This window comes from Rattus norvegicus, chromosome 4, assembly GCF_021556685.1.
Source record: "Rattus norvegicus strain SHRSP/BbbUtx chromosome 4, alternate assembly SHRSP_T2T, whole genome shotgun sequence".
NCBI lineage: Eukaryota > Metazoa > Chordata > Mammalia > Rodentia > Muridae > Rattus > Rattus norvegicus.
Window position 1 is genome coordinate 160649142 of NC_141537.1, and position 15000 is coordinate 160664141.

The window sequence follows — 15000 nt, forward strand, 5'->3', positions numbered from 1 at the left end:
GGTTTATCATTCATCCAGCTGAACTGGTTTCTATTTTGCTAGAAGAAAAGGCTCGGGATTAAAGACGTTTAAGTAATTAAGCACACGTCAAGACAATTTGGTGATGGGTAAATATAGTCTCTGTTAAATGTGCCGTCTGGGGGCTCTGGTTTAGATTTATGTCCGACTGGAGTGCAGGGATGAAAGCAGAATGCTGGGCCGAGCAGGCCCTGTTGTGGAGCGAATCAAAACCAAATGGGCTTTCAGGAGGAGGGCACCATCTCTCTAAGTACCTGTCCCAAAGGATGAAAGTTTCCTTTGAGCTTAGCCTGCAGGGAGCAGAGCTGTGCTCCCTGCCACCCAGCAGCACTTGTAGCTTTAATGAGACTGTCTCTGGGTGGCGGACCATAAAGTCCTGCACTTCGTTCTCGCCTGGTGTCCGCAGAGCCAAAGGCAAGGCTCGGGGTTCGGATGCGCATGCTCCGTTTCCCGTGGCAGGAGCCCGAGTCCGCTCCGGTTGTTTAGCTTGGATGCTTCTGCACGCAGAGGGGCAGTGATGCTGGGCCAGTCTCCTAGGCTGTTTAAAGTGTGGTCTGTGCTGAGTAACGAGGAGCTTGAGCCTTTTCCTTTGGTGGTTAGAGTTCTAAGCAACAAGTGTGCAGTTGGTGTGTGGAAGAGAGATGGGACTGATGACTTTAGGGATCAGCTTCTGCGGGACCCCAGAGTCTATGCTCTGTTGGAGTTGACGCCTTTCTTTTCTTTGGGGACTGGGGAGAAACGAAGGGAAATATCCTTGGAGCCTTCTGCCTCTCCATGGCCTTCATTCTGGGAGAAAGAAGACAAAAGTTTAGCATTATGCTCTCTCATATTCTCTCTGTCTCTGTCTCTGTCTCTGTCTCTGTCTCTGTCTCTGTCTCTGTCTCTGTCTGTCTGTCTGTCTGTCTGTCTCTTTTCCTCTCCCTTTCTCCCTCTCCTCCCTCCCCCTACCCCCTGCCCCTACTATGCCTAATACAGTGCGGGAAGAGTATCTATGTGTTCCCAAGGAAGAAAGCTTTGCCACTGTGGCCACATGAATGGCACACAATGGAACCAATTAGACCAGTTTTTTTTTTCGTTGAAAAGGAAGGAAAAAAAAAATCCAAAAATTTCAAAGCAGGGATTCTTTTTCTTTTTGAAAAACGTTTGATTATTTTCTTTTCTTTTCAAACTGATTTCCATGCTTGTTTGGGGTAGAGTCTTGGTTTCTGAAGTCTGGGGTAAAACGAGAGGCCCCGTACAGCCCCGCTTCGGTAGGGTAGCTAGTTGTGGCTGTGCAGTTGCTTTTCGGCTTATCCCGCTTCCCCAGAAACAACACTGATTGGGACCACCATGTGCCACCACCGAGGTGTCCTGTGGGAAGTGCACAGCTATAGGTGATGGAGAAACATTCGATGACATCATTTGGGAGCCTTGGGTATCTGAGTTGGGATAACTCAGATTTCACAACCCGGAGTCTTTGCTCCAAGGCAAAAGACCCTTTGCCTGGACTTCCTGTCTTAGGAGGCAGGCTAATCAACGGGAGTCTCGAGTTTCCTCATCAGGGTAGTTTGCCAAGCAAGACACTGAGCAGGATGTGTGTGTGTGTTAGTGGGGGTGGGGGTACTTGATCAACTAGAAGAGACACTGAGCAAGTAACAGCCAAGAGTGGACGGCTCCTCAAATGTCACCCCTTTGGTCAGGACAGTGAGTGAACCAAGTGTGTTGAGAGACACAGCAGAAACAGAGAATCCCCTCCGACTCGAGTCCATTGCAGGCTCTGGAGGACTCGGAACAATAGGTGTTGTGTGTCCTGGAGGGGACGAGCCGCCTGCTGGAGGTGGAGCCGTGTGTAGGTTTTCGATGGAAGTGGGTGTCCAGCTTGGAGCCCGGTGAACAGAGATCTGAGGACATTCGATCTTGAGCTCAGATTGTCAGTCTGATGCCTCAGCCAAGAGAGGTGACACACCTGTTTGTTTTCTTCCATGAAGCTTTGGGACTGTCTTGGGGGGGGGTTATTACAGCTGCCATGGTGTGAGTGAGGTAATTCTTGGGAAGTGGTCGTGTCGAGGTCCCTATCGGCCTGCGGTACTTTGACTTCCATTCATGTTGACGGTACTTTCGTAGCTTGAAAAATACCCCCTCAGCCCTGCTGCCCCAGCTTGGTTCTCCTCCCTTTGATTACTGTGGGGTGGCTTCGTATTGCTGTGGTTAGGGCTCTTGAACTGATTAATGACGCTCTGACTGAAACTGTAGTCTTCTGAGTTAAAATAAATCTGTAGCTTGTCCACCCCTGCCACCCCTCCCCCACACGCACTTCTCTCAGATCATCCCCACCCCTCCCCCAGAGTAATTTCTCATGTTTTACGTTAATCCCAAAGAAGAAACTTAACACTGGAAGAGAACTGCTAGCTCTTGAAGGCACATCCGGGTATACGCAGCTTTCAAATTCCTGAAGGTGGCCATGTCTACTGATCATCTACAGAACCGGTGGGCACAGAGTCTGTGTCATGCTAGAAAATGTGGTGAATCTTAGCAAGGTTCGAGAATTGGGGAAGAGAGGACTGCTTGAGATCCTCTTCGGTGTCTTAATGTGTGGGTGTGGCTGGATGTAGGAGTTTTAATGAGTTGATGTATAGACCTGTGTCCCAGCCTCACTGTGGATGCAGAGCCACTGACAACACAGCCCACTGAGCGTCAGTGTATTGTGCTGTTTTCCTCTGAACTCCATGACTTTGTCTTACTACTGTTCACTGTCTCTCTGCAAAGAGCATCTGTCTTTGCAGAGAGACAGGGATGAAAGTGTGTGCACGGCCATGGGAAACTACTGGGTACTAGGAGCTTCCTCTCTTTGATTGAATGTGGATCTTGGTATGCAGAATCTTAGTATGCTAAGTTGGTGAGATACGATTTCTCCTACCAGAGAGCTGGTGACTCAGGATAGCCCATTCTGACGTAGAACGTACACACTGTTGGTGACCTAGGATAGCCCAACCTGACAAAGAATATGCAGACTGCTTTATAGCCTCTTAATAAAACCAAGAAAGAAACAAGAAATAACTGTGTCCTTCTGTGAGCAGAAGCTCTCTGTTGTCAGGGTTGGAGTTAGAGAGACAACAGTATCTGGCCACTCAGCATTTCCTCACTAGACTTTGCTATGGGCAAGTGACATGAGGGACTGCTAGGACTAAATGGCGAGTATCCCTGTGAGGCTTTCGTGTTTAATATTTTTTAAGTCTCAGGGCATCTTTTCCCTATAAAAATTGTTGGAGTTTATCATGACACCGGGTCTCCTAGTAATGTCAGAACAGACACTTATAAAGTCTCACCAACATGACTATCCAAATATGAACAGAATGAAAACAACAGCCATAGACGTGGTAAAGTCAATGGGGGAAATCACGTGAGGCCTCAACCCTGCACAAAGAACTCCAGGCTACTAAGGAATGCAGGGGCCATGAGACAGAGCCTTCTTCAGGGAGGAGCACACCAATTGGCTATCCAATACCAAATGGCCAGCCCTGAAAACATATATCTGAGTAACATTATACAGACTGAGCAGTTCTATTTAGGATTATATATGTATATACATGTTCAGAGACATATGTAACAACAATTAATAAAGAGGCCATAAATATGAAAAAGCAAGGAGGGGGCATATTGAAAGGTTTGTAGAGAAGAAGGGGAAATGATCTAATTATATTACAATCTCAAAAATAAAAGAAATCATAAAAAAGTTATTGGAGGGGCTGGGAATTTAGCTCAGTGGTAGAGCGCTTGCCTAGGAAGCGCAAGGCCCTGGGTTCGGTCCCCAGCTCCGAAAAAAAGAACCAAAAAAAAAAAAAAGTTATTGGAGGCACTACAGAGATTTTATTTAGGTGATTTTTTTTCTTTTCTTTTTTCCGGAGCTGGGGACCGAACCCAGGGCCTTGCGCTTGCTAGGCAAGCGCTCTACCACTGAGCTAAATCCCCAACCCTTATTTAGGTGATTTTTATTGAGCAGGTTTTATTGTACTAGAGTGAAAACTGAGAGAAACATAGAGCAAAAGAAGTCATAAGCATATATTCCATCAGCCAAGGGGATGATGTCATGACATGCCACAAAACTCCTTTGGGGACCCGAGAGAGAGGAAGAGTAAAGGGCAACTATTGCCAGCGGCACTGCAAGATGCTCTCAACCTCCCCGCCCATGAACATTCTGCAATATCAGAGCTGTGGAAGCGTCAGAGGTCTCCCATGTTTCCCCAGACCTTATTTTCAGCGATGCTGTACTGGAATCTCAAACCCTAGGGCAGTCTAGGAAGGCAGGCCAATCACCAGAATGAAATAGTCCTGTGAAGGGACAGGAAGGTATCACAGGACATTGATACCTGCATTGATTTATCATGGCCAAAGTCACCCATCAGAACACATCTATGCTGACACGGAACATGGGGATCCCAGGCAATGCATGTGGCCTTGCCGTGGGGAGGGGCTACCGGCTGGAATCAGAAGGCAAGGATAGGCACAATGTGAAGGTTCTCACAGTGTACTGAATGTGAAAACATCACTGGTGTTTGAGAGACGGATGCCACATATCTTCTACTAAGAGTTAAAGCCTGAGGAAGAAATGTAGAGTGGAGAGACAGTAGAGAATGCAGTGATTCATAGCCCACAGCCGGGAGGCACACGAGAGTTTACTATTTATCAACACGTTGGCTGAGAGGACTCCACTTCAGAGCTACTGTTCTTCTTCCTGTTTCAGGCATTAACTCTCTAATAGCGAACAATATCTATGAGGCTGCCTACCCGCTCCATGATGTAAGTACTTCATTCTTCCTCCCCACTCCTCCCTTTCCCCTTTCTCCCTCCGAACCCTCTCGCCCCCTTCCTTTCCTCCCTTCCTTCTTTCTCTTCTTGATGCAGGGTCTCATTGTGTGACCCAGACTTGCCTCACACTCATGGCCTCTTACCATGGGAGCCAGGGTTACAGAGTGTGCCATGATTGCCTGTAAGTACGTTTTCATCAGTGTGTTCTCTCCAATCTTCTGAGACTTGGAGCCACGGGCCTTGGGGTGGGTGAACATTTGGCAAAAGAAAGCAGGAGTGAACCCTGAGATTAAAGCACCTTTGCCAACCCTGAAACTTCTCATTGCTGAGGATGACACCTGGTTCTTTTTTTTGCCAAAGGTCTCAAACTGTCTTTCCAGTCATTTTCACAGATCACAAGAAGCAAGCTTTCCTTGACACCTTGTCTTTGGTTTTGGCAAAACTGTGAAAATACAAATGTAGTGTACAGTTGGTTAAAAATACCTGTGGGAAGGTTCAACCTGGAAGTACTCCTTGGCTGGGAGTAATGGTCTTCCCAAGATGCAATGCGCTCATATTTCCAGATAACTTGTGAAGACCTTAAGCAGCCCTTCAACTAAATGCCTCTAGTCTTCAACACCATCCAAGTCTGTCAGGCAATGTAGACGAATGAGTCTGGCAGACAGGAATTTCCTAGATGGGTGCCTTCCCACCTCTGCCATCTTTGCTGTGGAGCATGTTAAACTAACTCCTGACAGCTGTGGGTGCAGGGTGTCATGCATGAGGTGAATTTTATTTCATGTGCCAGCCCTTTTATAAGGCACAGACCCTGCCATTGCACGGGCTGAGAGTAACCTGGGCTCTTCTGTAAAGCACAGGAGGGGGTTATTTTGTGTGAAAAGCTATCTTAGTTAAACCCTACAAGGTGATTACTAAGAAATCAAACACTGGCTCAGGCCCATGCCATGTTTCGGATTTTCCTCAAATAGAAATGAAAGAGATGACATTAGAAAAGAAAAAAAGAAAAAGAAAAAAGAAAATCCTTTCTCATTTGACATCTGGTCTCAATGACTCCATTGGCTTTATCTGGTGTCCCCTTTTCCCTACAGGGTGAATATGACAGTCCAGGGGATGACATGAATGACAGAAAGGTGAGCCTCTATTGTCCTCGCTGAGGACCGTGGGTGTGTGAAAGTGTGGCTGGGTGTGGAACTGGCTAAAGATGTCATAAATGTTCCTTTTACACCTCTAATCTTAATAGTTTTCCCATCACAAACCCCACGCTTCAAAGACAGGAGAGCCCCAACCATGCGACACTAACCATCCTCCTTCCCTCACATGTGGGTGTGAACACAGACTGAACACATTACCCGAGGTTACGCTGCTCTGTGGGTAGGGGCTTAGAATCCCTTTGTCTATAAAGTGTCCCTGTCCAAAAAAATAGCATGGTTATCCATGAATGTCCATTATAGATTCCTCTGGGCCATCTTCGTAACAGTTTCCTGTCCTATAGGCAGGGGGGCAAGTAGAGTAAAGCCACTCCCAAATGACAAAGGGGAGTGCTGAGGGAGAAGGAAGCTCGAGAGGATGCCTACTGCAGGAAGCTGGGAACTAAGTTACAGCTGGGGGAAGGATGATGCTTCTTTTCGAGGACCCCTCCAGTAGTGGCCACAGCTCCTGACCGAACCATATGAAGAGCTTTGCTTTGTTGGCTGGCACCCTGGGACTACCGGGCCATCAAGTACATGAAGTAAAGAATGGCTCAGCCCCTTTGGTCTGCTGGTCTATTGCTCGTGCCACCCTATTGCCCAGCCTCTGGCAGCTCTAGTATAGAAAGTTGGGTGGGAGGGAGAAAGGAGGGACTAGGAATCGAAGCTCAAGAGATACCCCCCCCCCCATTCTGTTGTCTGGAAAACCACTCATGCCCCAAGTTGCCTTTTGAGCTGCCTTCTTTTTATCCTGCCTATTAGTCCCTGTTATGAAGTGTTAAGTATTAAAAACATAAAAGGTCTTTTCCAGAAATACGGCTGTGATTGCTTACACATGTCCCCGCTCTGCCTGTTTGGGGAATCTGCTGTAGAATTGCAATGTCTCAACCTCATCTGTTTCCTATCTGATGCTAATAGCTTCGGTGTTTAATTTCCTGAAAAGTCCCGCATCACATTTAAAGGAAAAGGAAGAAGCATTTCTCCCCCATCCTCACCCCTCTCGACTGAACTGTTTTCTGTCCTCCTACATTCTGACTTCAGGTCTCTTCCCTTTAAGTGGCCATCACTATCCATTGCCTGCCCGAGGAACCGCCTGCTGGGTGGTGAGACCTCAGCCCATCTGGGAGTATCACAGAGCCTAGGGATCCAATGTTAACTCAGGGGAATCCAGACTGCATTCTGCTTTTCACACTACTAGAGAGAATCGAATTGGAGTCCATCCAAAATATGTGTGTATTCATTTCTGGAGTAATACTGTATTGCTACCACAATATTATTATTATAAATACACTAGCCTGGGCTATCAGGATGCTGGCACCTCCTCCTGCTGGCGGTAGGAGCCACGAGTCAGTGTCGCATCTTGCTAGGTAACTCCCAGAGCTGATGGTTTGCTGCTGCACACAGGTGAACGAGTGTCTCTAAGGACAACAGGTTCCCTTCGTGTGGTCAGGTCTGGTACCTTCACCTTTCTCTGCCTGGGCCATGGGTAGAAAAGAGAAGTTTGCCAAGCTACAAGATAGGAGAAACTCTGGTGGAGAATAAATACTTTTCCCCTCTCTGTTCACCCAAGATAGAAAACAGATAGCTAGCTAGAACGGGAGACTGGTTAAATGTCTATAGATGGTTGTGGGGTCAAGACTAAAATAGGGGTACACAGACCCCTGCTAGAGGTCTTTAGTCACATCTGTACAGGTTCCATTAAGAGAGCCTCTTACTCCATGGTTATGACTGATGTGCCCACCGTACAGCCTAGAGAAAGGCTTCGAATTTACTCTCCATTTTGCTTTAAAAATTTTCCATTAATTGGGGTATATAGGTACATAAGATGGGTATATCAATCAACATTTATTATTTTTAATCAGTTCTTTGGTACGCATATGCTTTCATATTGTCACAATTCAGGGAACACTCAGAAGCTTCTATTTTGATGGCCTCGCTGATGAACTTGGAAAAAAATTCTAATGAGATTACTTTTGTCATCTTTGGAAGTGATGGGAGAGAAGAATTATACTTTCAAGTACCTTAACACTTGGTATTCAAAATTTAGAAAACTATTTGTCTCTTTAGAATAAAGACAGAGGCTCCTTTGTATGCTAACAAGATGAATGTTCCTATTTTTGGCTCCAAAAGTTAAGTGTTGGATGAATGTTAATCCCGAGGATGTAGACCATCCTTTGCATTTCTAAGGGCCGATTGATACATTGATTTTATAATTGCCATGTTGAGGATGTGATTATGCATAACTATGTAGTATAAAATGGCAGGAGTTGAACTAGGATTGTCTCCAAACTGGAAATTCTATCCTAATCCCAAACCGAATTTCCAATATCATGATTTTTTTTTAAATGAAATTCAGCAAATCAAACTGCAATTTTAAAAACCAAACATTCTAGCAAAAACATATTCTGAAGATAGACTAATCCAATCATTAGACACCTAGGAATGATGGTAAGGAAATACTAAGTCTTTGTTTTCCATAATGAATTTGTTCTATTTCTAAAGGGGCAGGAAACTTTGTGTGCAGCAAAGCACTACAGTTTATAACACACGGTTACTCCAGTCAAGCTGAGGGCTTTCATTCGGGCGGTGTTTGTTGGTGACGTGCAGTACAAAGGCGTGCATAGGGCATGAGTTGTTCAGAATCAAGGCTACAGTGAAAGGACTCCACGCAATGCCAGTGGGCGCCTCCAGAAACACCTCATGTCCATTACACACTTGAGTTCTGTTGTGAGCCATGTTGTTTTATGACCCCACTCCACATGGAGTCACGGCCCACTGTTTAAGAAGCTGTGTCCTTGGGAAGAACGAATAAGGCTCTCTGAATACATTCAAGGCTTCCCTTGTTTTTGTGAATTCAAATAATTGTCCCCTGAGGTGGCTGTAGGGAAGATCTTGGCCATTGGAGGATATAATGTTTGGAGTGGGATGTCTTCTCTGGGGGCCTTTGAGGATGGTTTGAAACTGTATCACAAGATGGCCATCCTGCCCTGAATACATCCTTCACCTATTCCTTGTACTTCATGCCTGTTCCCACGATTTCCCCAGGGCCCAACTCCTGTCAGGCCAACTGCAGGAGACCCAAGAGCCCCTGGGGAGTACTGAGCTCCTTCCTTTCGAGCTTGCCTGGTGCAGTTTTGAAGATGTGGTGACTCAGCCTGGTAGGGGCTGGCAGTCTCTCTCCCCTCAAGGAGGGTAATTAAGAGGAGATTTCTTGCCTCTAGAGTACAGGGTTTCCTGCCTTCCTAGAAGCCATGACAGCAGGAGCTGGGAGTGCACAGATTCCTCTGGCTTCCAGCCATGTGCTCCTTTCCACATTTGTTGGAGTTACCTCCTTTCCCAGAGGACCCAGGAGAAGTGACTGCCACCATCTTCTGAGGGCAGCCTGGCTTCCCTGTGGCCCCTCACCTTTGTAGAGGTGCAATACTGGACTGTGATTTTCTTCAGTGTTTTGGAAACCCTTGGTTCTGGGTTCTCTGTCTTTTCAAGTAGGCCTCTTCTCTAGTGAATAGTTAGGGAATAGGTCACTCAAGAGAGTGAAGGGAGCCACTCGTGTGATTTTAAGTGTCTTTATACCGGGTGGCACTTTTCACGTGGGATGCCCACTTGAAGATTAACTGTCAGGCTATACAACTTACACGTTACCATAGGAAAAGTACTATCTGGTCTAGTTGCCAGATGTTCCAATAGGCAGCTGAACATCTGGGAATGGATGCTAGTCTCGTCTACTCTGGCTGCATCCTGTCCCACAACTGCCTCTGAGATATCTGCAGTTGGCAACCTTCTGTCCCTCTTGGGTGGGTCTAGCACTCACTGAGAACCCTGCAGCTCCAGGGTGGACCAGGAGTCCCAATGCATTGCTACTCTAGAGCATTATAAGGGGTTGTAACACCCAAGTCTTCTACAGTCTTACAAAACAGTTACATCAGAAGCTCACCGGCAGACATGAAACCTCTTGGGTATGTGTGTGTGTGGGAGCTGAGTGTGCTGTTTATGAAGTTTGATCTGTCACAGGGAGTCAGACATGTGTGCCTGAATCTCATCTGAGAACATGGCAGAAGGTCCCATCCATTGGTTAAGGAGCTGCAGCCTCTCTCTGGTTTATGTGCAGGTTTGACCAGTTGGCGGAGAGAGAATATGGTGTAGCATTAAGTGAGAGAATATGTTTACTAAGAGCTACATCAGAAGGTTCTAGGTTCTGCATGCTTAAAGAAACCCATACAGGTCACCATGGTGACCGGCCCTTTGCTACCAGCATGCTCGCTGTCATGGGGCTGAGACTACAGGGCACATCTCCCTGGGGGACCATGGGACCTGCAATTTGTCATGATTCATTTCTCTGTCTATGAATGAAATTCTTGGGGGAGGGGCTCAGGAGCAACCTTCTCCTCCTTTCCTGACTCCCCTGCAGGCAACTGAGGTATATGTAGGTAGGCAGGCGACTGAGGTACACGTGGGTAGCCAGGCAACTGAGGTGCATGTGGGTAGCCAGGGTGTATGCTGCAGAGTTGGTTGACGCTCGCTCGAATGATGCTCAGCTCAGTATTTGTCCCGTCCTCTTGACCAAGTTCAGGCAGCTTGCTTGGCTCTAGCTATGGGTATAACCACCTGTGAGTGGAGGATACCACCTTGAGTTGGGGACTTTGGAAATGTCTGATGACAGGACCAGAATCCCATCAGCAGTGAGGCTTCTGGTGTGGCTTGTTTATGTGATCTTGAGCTGACTGGGGCCATACTGGCTTTGTGGAGCAGTTTTAGTTTTTCCCTGTGGGACAAGTAACAAAAATCTATCCTCAGGCTCAGGTTTGAGCTGGACCCGTGAGTTAGGTAGGCATTTGCCTTGAAAGTCGGAGTTTATGAGATGGGCAGTGTGGTAGCCCAATTATCCTCAAGGGAGCTCAATTCATCCTGCCTTCTGACGCAAGCTAGCCTCCTTTGGGGATGTAAGTGGGATCTCTATAACAACAAGGTGCTGGGGGCTCAGGCTTTGCTCTTAGGAGCTCAGGGCAGTCGACGCACCAGAGATATGGAGAGAAAGAGATGCATTCACAACAGCAGGAGTGAAGCTGGAGTTGCCCCTGGGGAATGAGCAGCATCAGAGCTTGGGTGTTTAGACCTCTTAGCTTTCACGAATCAAGGCTCTTTTATGTCTGAGTTTCCCTCTTTGCAAACAGTAACTGCTGGTGAATCCCTTGTTCCATCAGCCGGGATGGTTTCTGGTTATAATTTACAGTGTCTGGGAGATGTTATGACAATAAAATTCTGTAGCCTTTAAGTAGGAATGCTGGTTCTGATTTCAGCTTTAGTAGCAGATCTTTAAAGGACCATAGGTGAGAGGGAAGGGCTTGCTGTCAAGCGGGTATTTCACAGGCTAGGACTCGCTAGAGTACAGGTCCTTGGAAGAATTCCTTGGGGATTCTGCATGATATGTAAAGAGCATAAAAATCACGACAAATCAGTGATGGTTTTGTCAGGTAATTCTAGACTTATTATCTGATCAAACAGTATCTGGCCAGCATGGCTGTCTGTGTGAGATCTAATGTTAGTCCATTACCAAATTACCAGATTTATTGATAGATGACTGATTGATAGAAAGCCAGGAATTTGAAACTGAACTGTTAGGAGGTGTGTCTTGCTTTTGCCAGAGTTGCTCCACACCAAGTAATGGCATTGTGGTCTGCAGTGTTTGGTGTACTGTTTCCTCCATAAACCCTTTGTAGGTGTTCACTCAGATTTAGCTCGTTCTTCTAGCCCCAAACCTCTCTAACAAAGGTAATTAGTGACCTCCAAGTTGTAGACTCCAAAGGCCTCTTCTCCAGTCTCAGCTGACTCATTAGCGGCATTTCACTCAAGTTTGCCCATTTCTTCTGGAGACTTTCTTCTCTTAGATACACACCTCACTATTCTTCATCCCCTCTTTGCCGGTTGTTTCTTCACTGTCTCCTGGTCCTTTAATACTGAGCGTGTCCAGTTCTGTACTTGTTTTTTATCCTTTATCCCACTAGCAATGTTGCTTGTCCATCCTGGACTGTCGTGTGCACTCGGATTTTTATACCTGGATGATGATTCAACATCCATGTGGATCGCCAGAAACCATCTCAAATAACCACATCCTAAAGTAAACCCTTGACTGTGCCTCTCTAGCCCTATTCTTTCCACCGTCCTCTCCTTGCAGTAAATACATCAGTTATTCAAGTCCCCAGGCCAACTTCATCTAATTCAGTCACTAATCAATAGGCACCATTAAATGTCTCTCATCGCCCCTATGCGTATAGCCCTATCTCTCCCCTGGACCGTACCGACAATAGCCTCCCGTTTCCTTGTTCACTCAGTCTTTTCTTCACATAACAATCAGGATGAGTCCTGTGCAATCCCCTTAACAGTAAGTCTCCCAGGAGCTTCCTCAAAATCCAGAGTTATCATGACAGCGTCTAGCACCGTGGCACCTTCTGCAACAGTCACCTCCCATGATTCTTCCTGTGTTTACTCTGTTCCGATCGATCACACAGTCCTCTGCTATCCTCATATCCATGGAAACTCACCTCAGGGCCTCTGCACAGGGAGTGTGAGTGTTTTTTCCCCATTTCTCTCTGGCCTGAGCTCAGATGCTTCCTCCTCAGAGAAGTACTCTCTGTCCATCTTATCTAAAACAACATCCCACCCTATCCCATATATCCCTATCTTGATTTATTTTAATGGCATTTATAAATCTTATATATTTATAGTTGTCTGCCCACATCAGGTCCAAGCACCATGGCAACAGTGATTTTAATGTATTTTATTGCAGCACCCAGGGTCTGGAACAGTGCCTAGAATGTAGGAGACATTCAGAGAATACTTGTTACTTGGGTGAACAGTGAGTGGCAGGGCTTGTGTGCTGCACCAGACAAAACAAGGGATAGAGATGATGCTCATCAGGTACCTGGGTGTTTCTAGATGTGCATGGGTGATCTCTATTATTTAGGGAAGGAGACGGAAGTTCCTGTAGCCTTCTGCCTTTGGATATAACTATGTGGACATAATGAACTTCTAGGAGCTGGGCTCTAAGGGTAGCATGTTGACTTTACATTGGTCAAAACCATAACCGTTGCCGGTCTCTCTGCTAATCTGCTGTCCTGTTTCTCTTGCTTAGTTGCTGTATCAGGAATGGGCACGCTATGGAGTGTTTTACAAATTTCAACCCATTGACCTCATCAGGTGAGTGTGTGTGTGTGTGTGTGTGTGTGTGTGTGTGTGTGTGTGAGAGAGAGAGAGAGAGAGAGAGAGAGAGAGAGAGAGAGAGAGAGAGCACTTTTGAGGAAGTACTTAAGATGCAAATCCTAAACAATACACTGTCAACCCTCTTGGTCCCTGGCAGTTGGGTGTTTAAGTAGAGGTCCCGTTCTTCCTAGCTAGCATGTCCTTTCTCTGTGCCTGTGGTTGAGGACGTAAAGCAGGGAATGCTAGGGGATGGAAGGGGAAGGAGGTGACACAATTGATATGCTAAGACTTTCATCATTAGATGAACATTATGGTCTCAATTTCCCTGCCAGCTCTTTGGGAATAAAAGATAACTGTCTTCCTTGTTCATTTTCGAGGGAAGGACCTGGACAGCATTGAACCTTGGGTGGTACCCGAATGGACACACTGCTGTGCAGGAGAAGGAAAGATGTAGCCACTCATCCAAAGGATAATTTGATGGGCTTGGTAGAGACTAAGGGCTCTCCACAGCCTTTCTAACCTATAGGAAGCTTGGCTCCTGGAATCTCTTCTTCATTAGGCACCCTGGAAATTTCTGAAGTGTTAATAAAATATCAATGAACATTCCTTTAAAGAACTGACTAGAATGCAGTAGTTCTGACTATCTTAAAATGAGTAAAGAGTCTAGATTCTAAGCTTATAGAATCTAGAAACTTGGTGTATATCAGGCTTCTTCCTGAATAGAATGACAGGAAGCAGCATTGGGAAGTTGGGAGGTTCTGGGCCAGATGTAGGCACAAATGCTACTAGACTTTTTTTTCTTCCTCGGCATTCAAGATTCATAGAGGCTGAACTGAGGGGATCTATGGGCCAACTTGGTAGAAGAGGCAATCATTTGGAAAAGTTAGAAGGCTGCAGGTTCCAGACCAACATAATGGACCTCCCTACCACATGAGTCCCTGTGGCAGTTTTAATGATCTAATTAGCCAGCTTGAGAAAACAGAGAACATTCCTGGTTCACTGCCCTGGTTTGGGAAAGGGGAATCCACCAAAGGATTGAGTCTGTGAGATGAATCCCAGCCTGAGGAAAGAAAGCAGTGTGGGGGTGGGGTAGAGTCTGGGCAGGTTCACCTCCTTTTGCTGTGATGGGTGAACCCTCCCAAGGAACTGGGAGAAGCAGGTGTTCCTTCAAGCTGAACTCCTTTAACTGAAGTGCTTGGGCCTGGGACAAGGGTTGGGGTGTCTGTGACCAAGGCTTATCACCCAGCAACTCTGTTTCCTGGCTGCTTTTGCATAGCATGGGCCACCTAGACTGTCCTCGGGGCCACACGGAGTCTGCTTCCTCCATTTGGAGTAGGCTTTGATCTCTTTCTCTTGGCATCTCAAGTGGCCACCCACCTCTGTCGCCTGTTTTGTCTAACTACCCGTTTGTTTTTAAAACCATGAGCAGAAAACAAAAATTATCCCTCCCGGAAAGCCCTGTCTTCTCCCCAGAGACCTCAGGTGATTGGCCTGCTAGTAATGTGGGAAATGACTCCGGTATGCCCTGAGGTTTGGCAACTAAAGGCTCTCATCTGCAGGGCACATATGGCCTTTGGGGCACATCCCTGTTACGGAGCTGACAGATTTGGAGAGCTTGGACACTGGGAACTGGAGCAGAGCTGGAGGCTCTTTGTAGGACAGGCAGCCTAGCTTAGAAAGGGAGAAAGGCTGAGCCTGGAGACCCTAAGAAGGTCAGATAAATGCTTCATAGTGTGTATGGGTAGTGGGCAGGCAGTTGTCTACCCAGTGGCCTGAGGACATCACATCTCAGAAAAGTGCTACAAAGAGAAAA

General features: G+C 46.6%; 1 protein-coding gene across 4 annotated transcripts in view; it reads left to right on the plus strand.

Moving 5' to 3' along the window:
• The window catches only part of Ano2 (anoctamin 2), a 353573-nt gene that overhangs the window by 120205 nt on the left and 218368 nt on the right, over positions 1 to 15000 (plus strand). For all 4 annotated transcript variants that reach the window (XM_087655423.1, NM_001431940.1, NM_001431941.1 and 1 more), the window contains 3 exon segments: positions 4739 to 4794; positions 5892 to 5933; positions 13120 to 13184. In XM_087655423.1, coding sequence (XP_087511549.1) covers positions 4739 to 4794; positions 5892 to 5933; positions 13120 to 13184 — 163 coding nt within the window.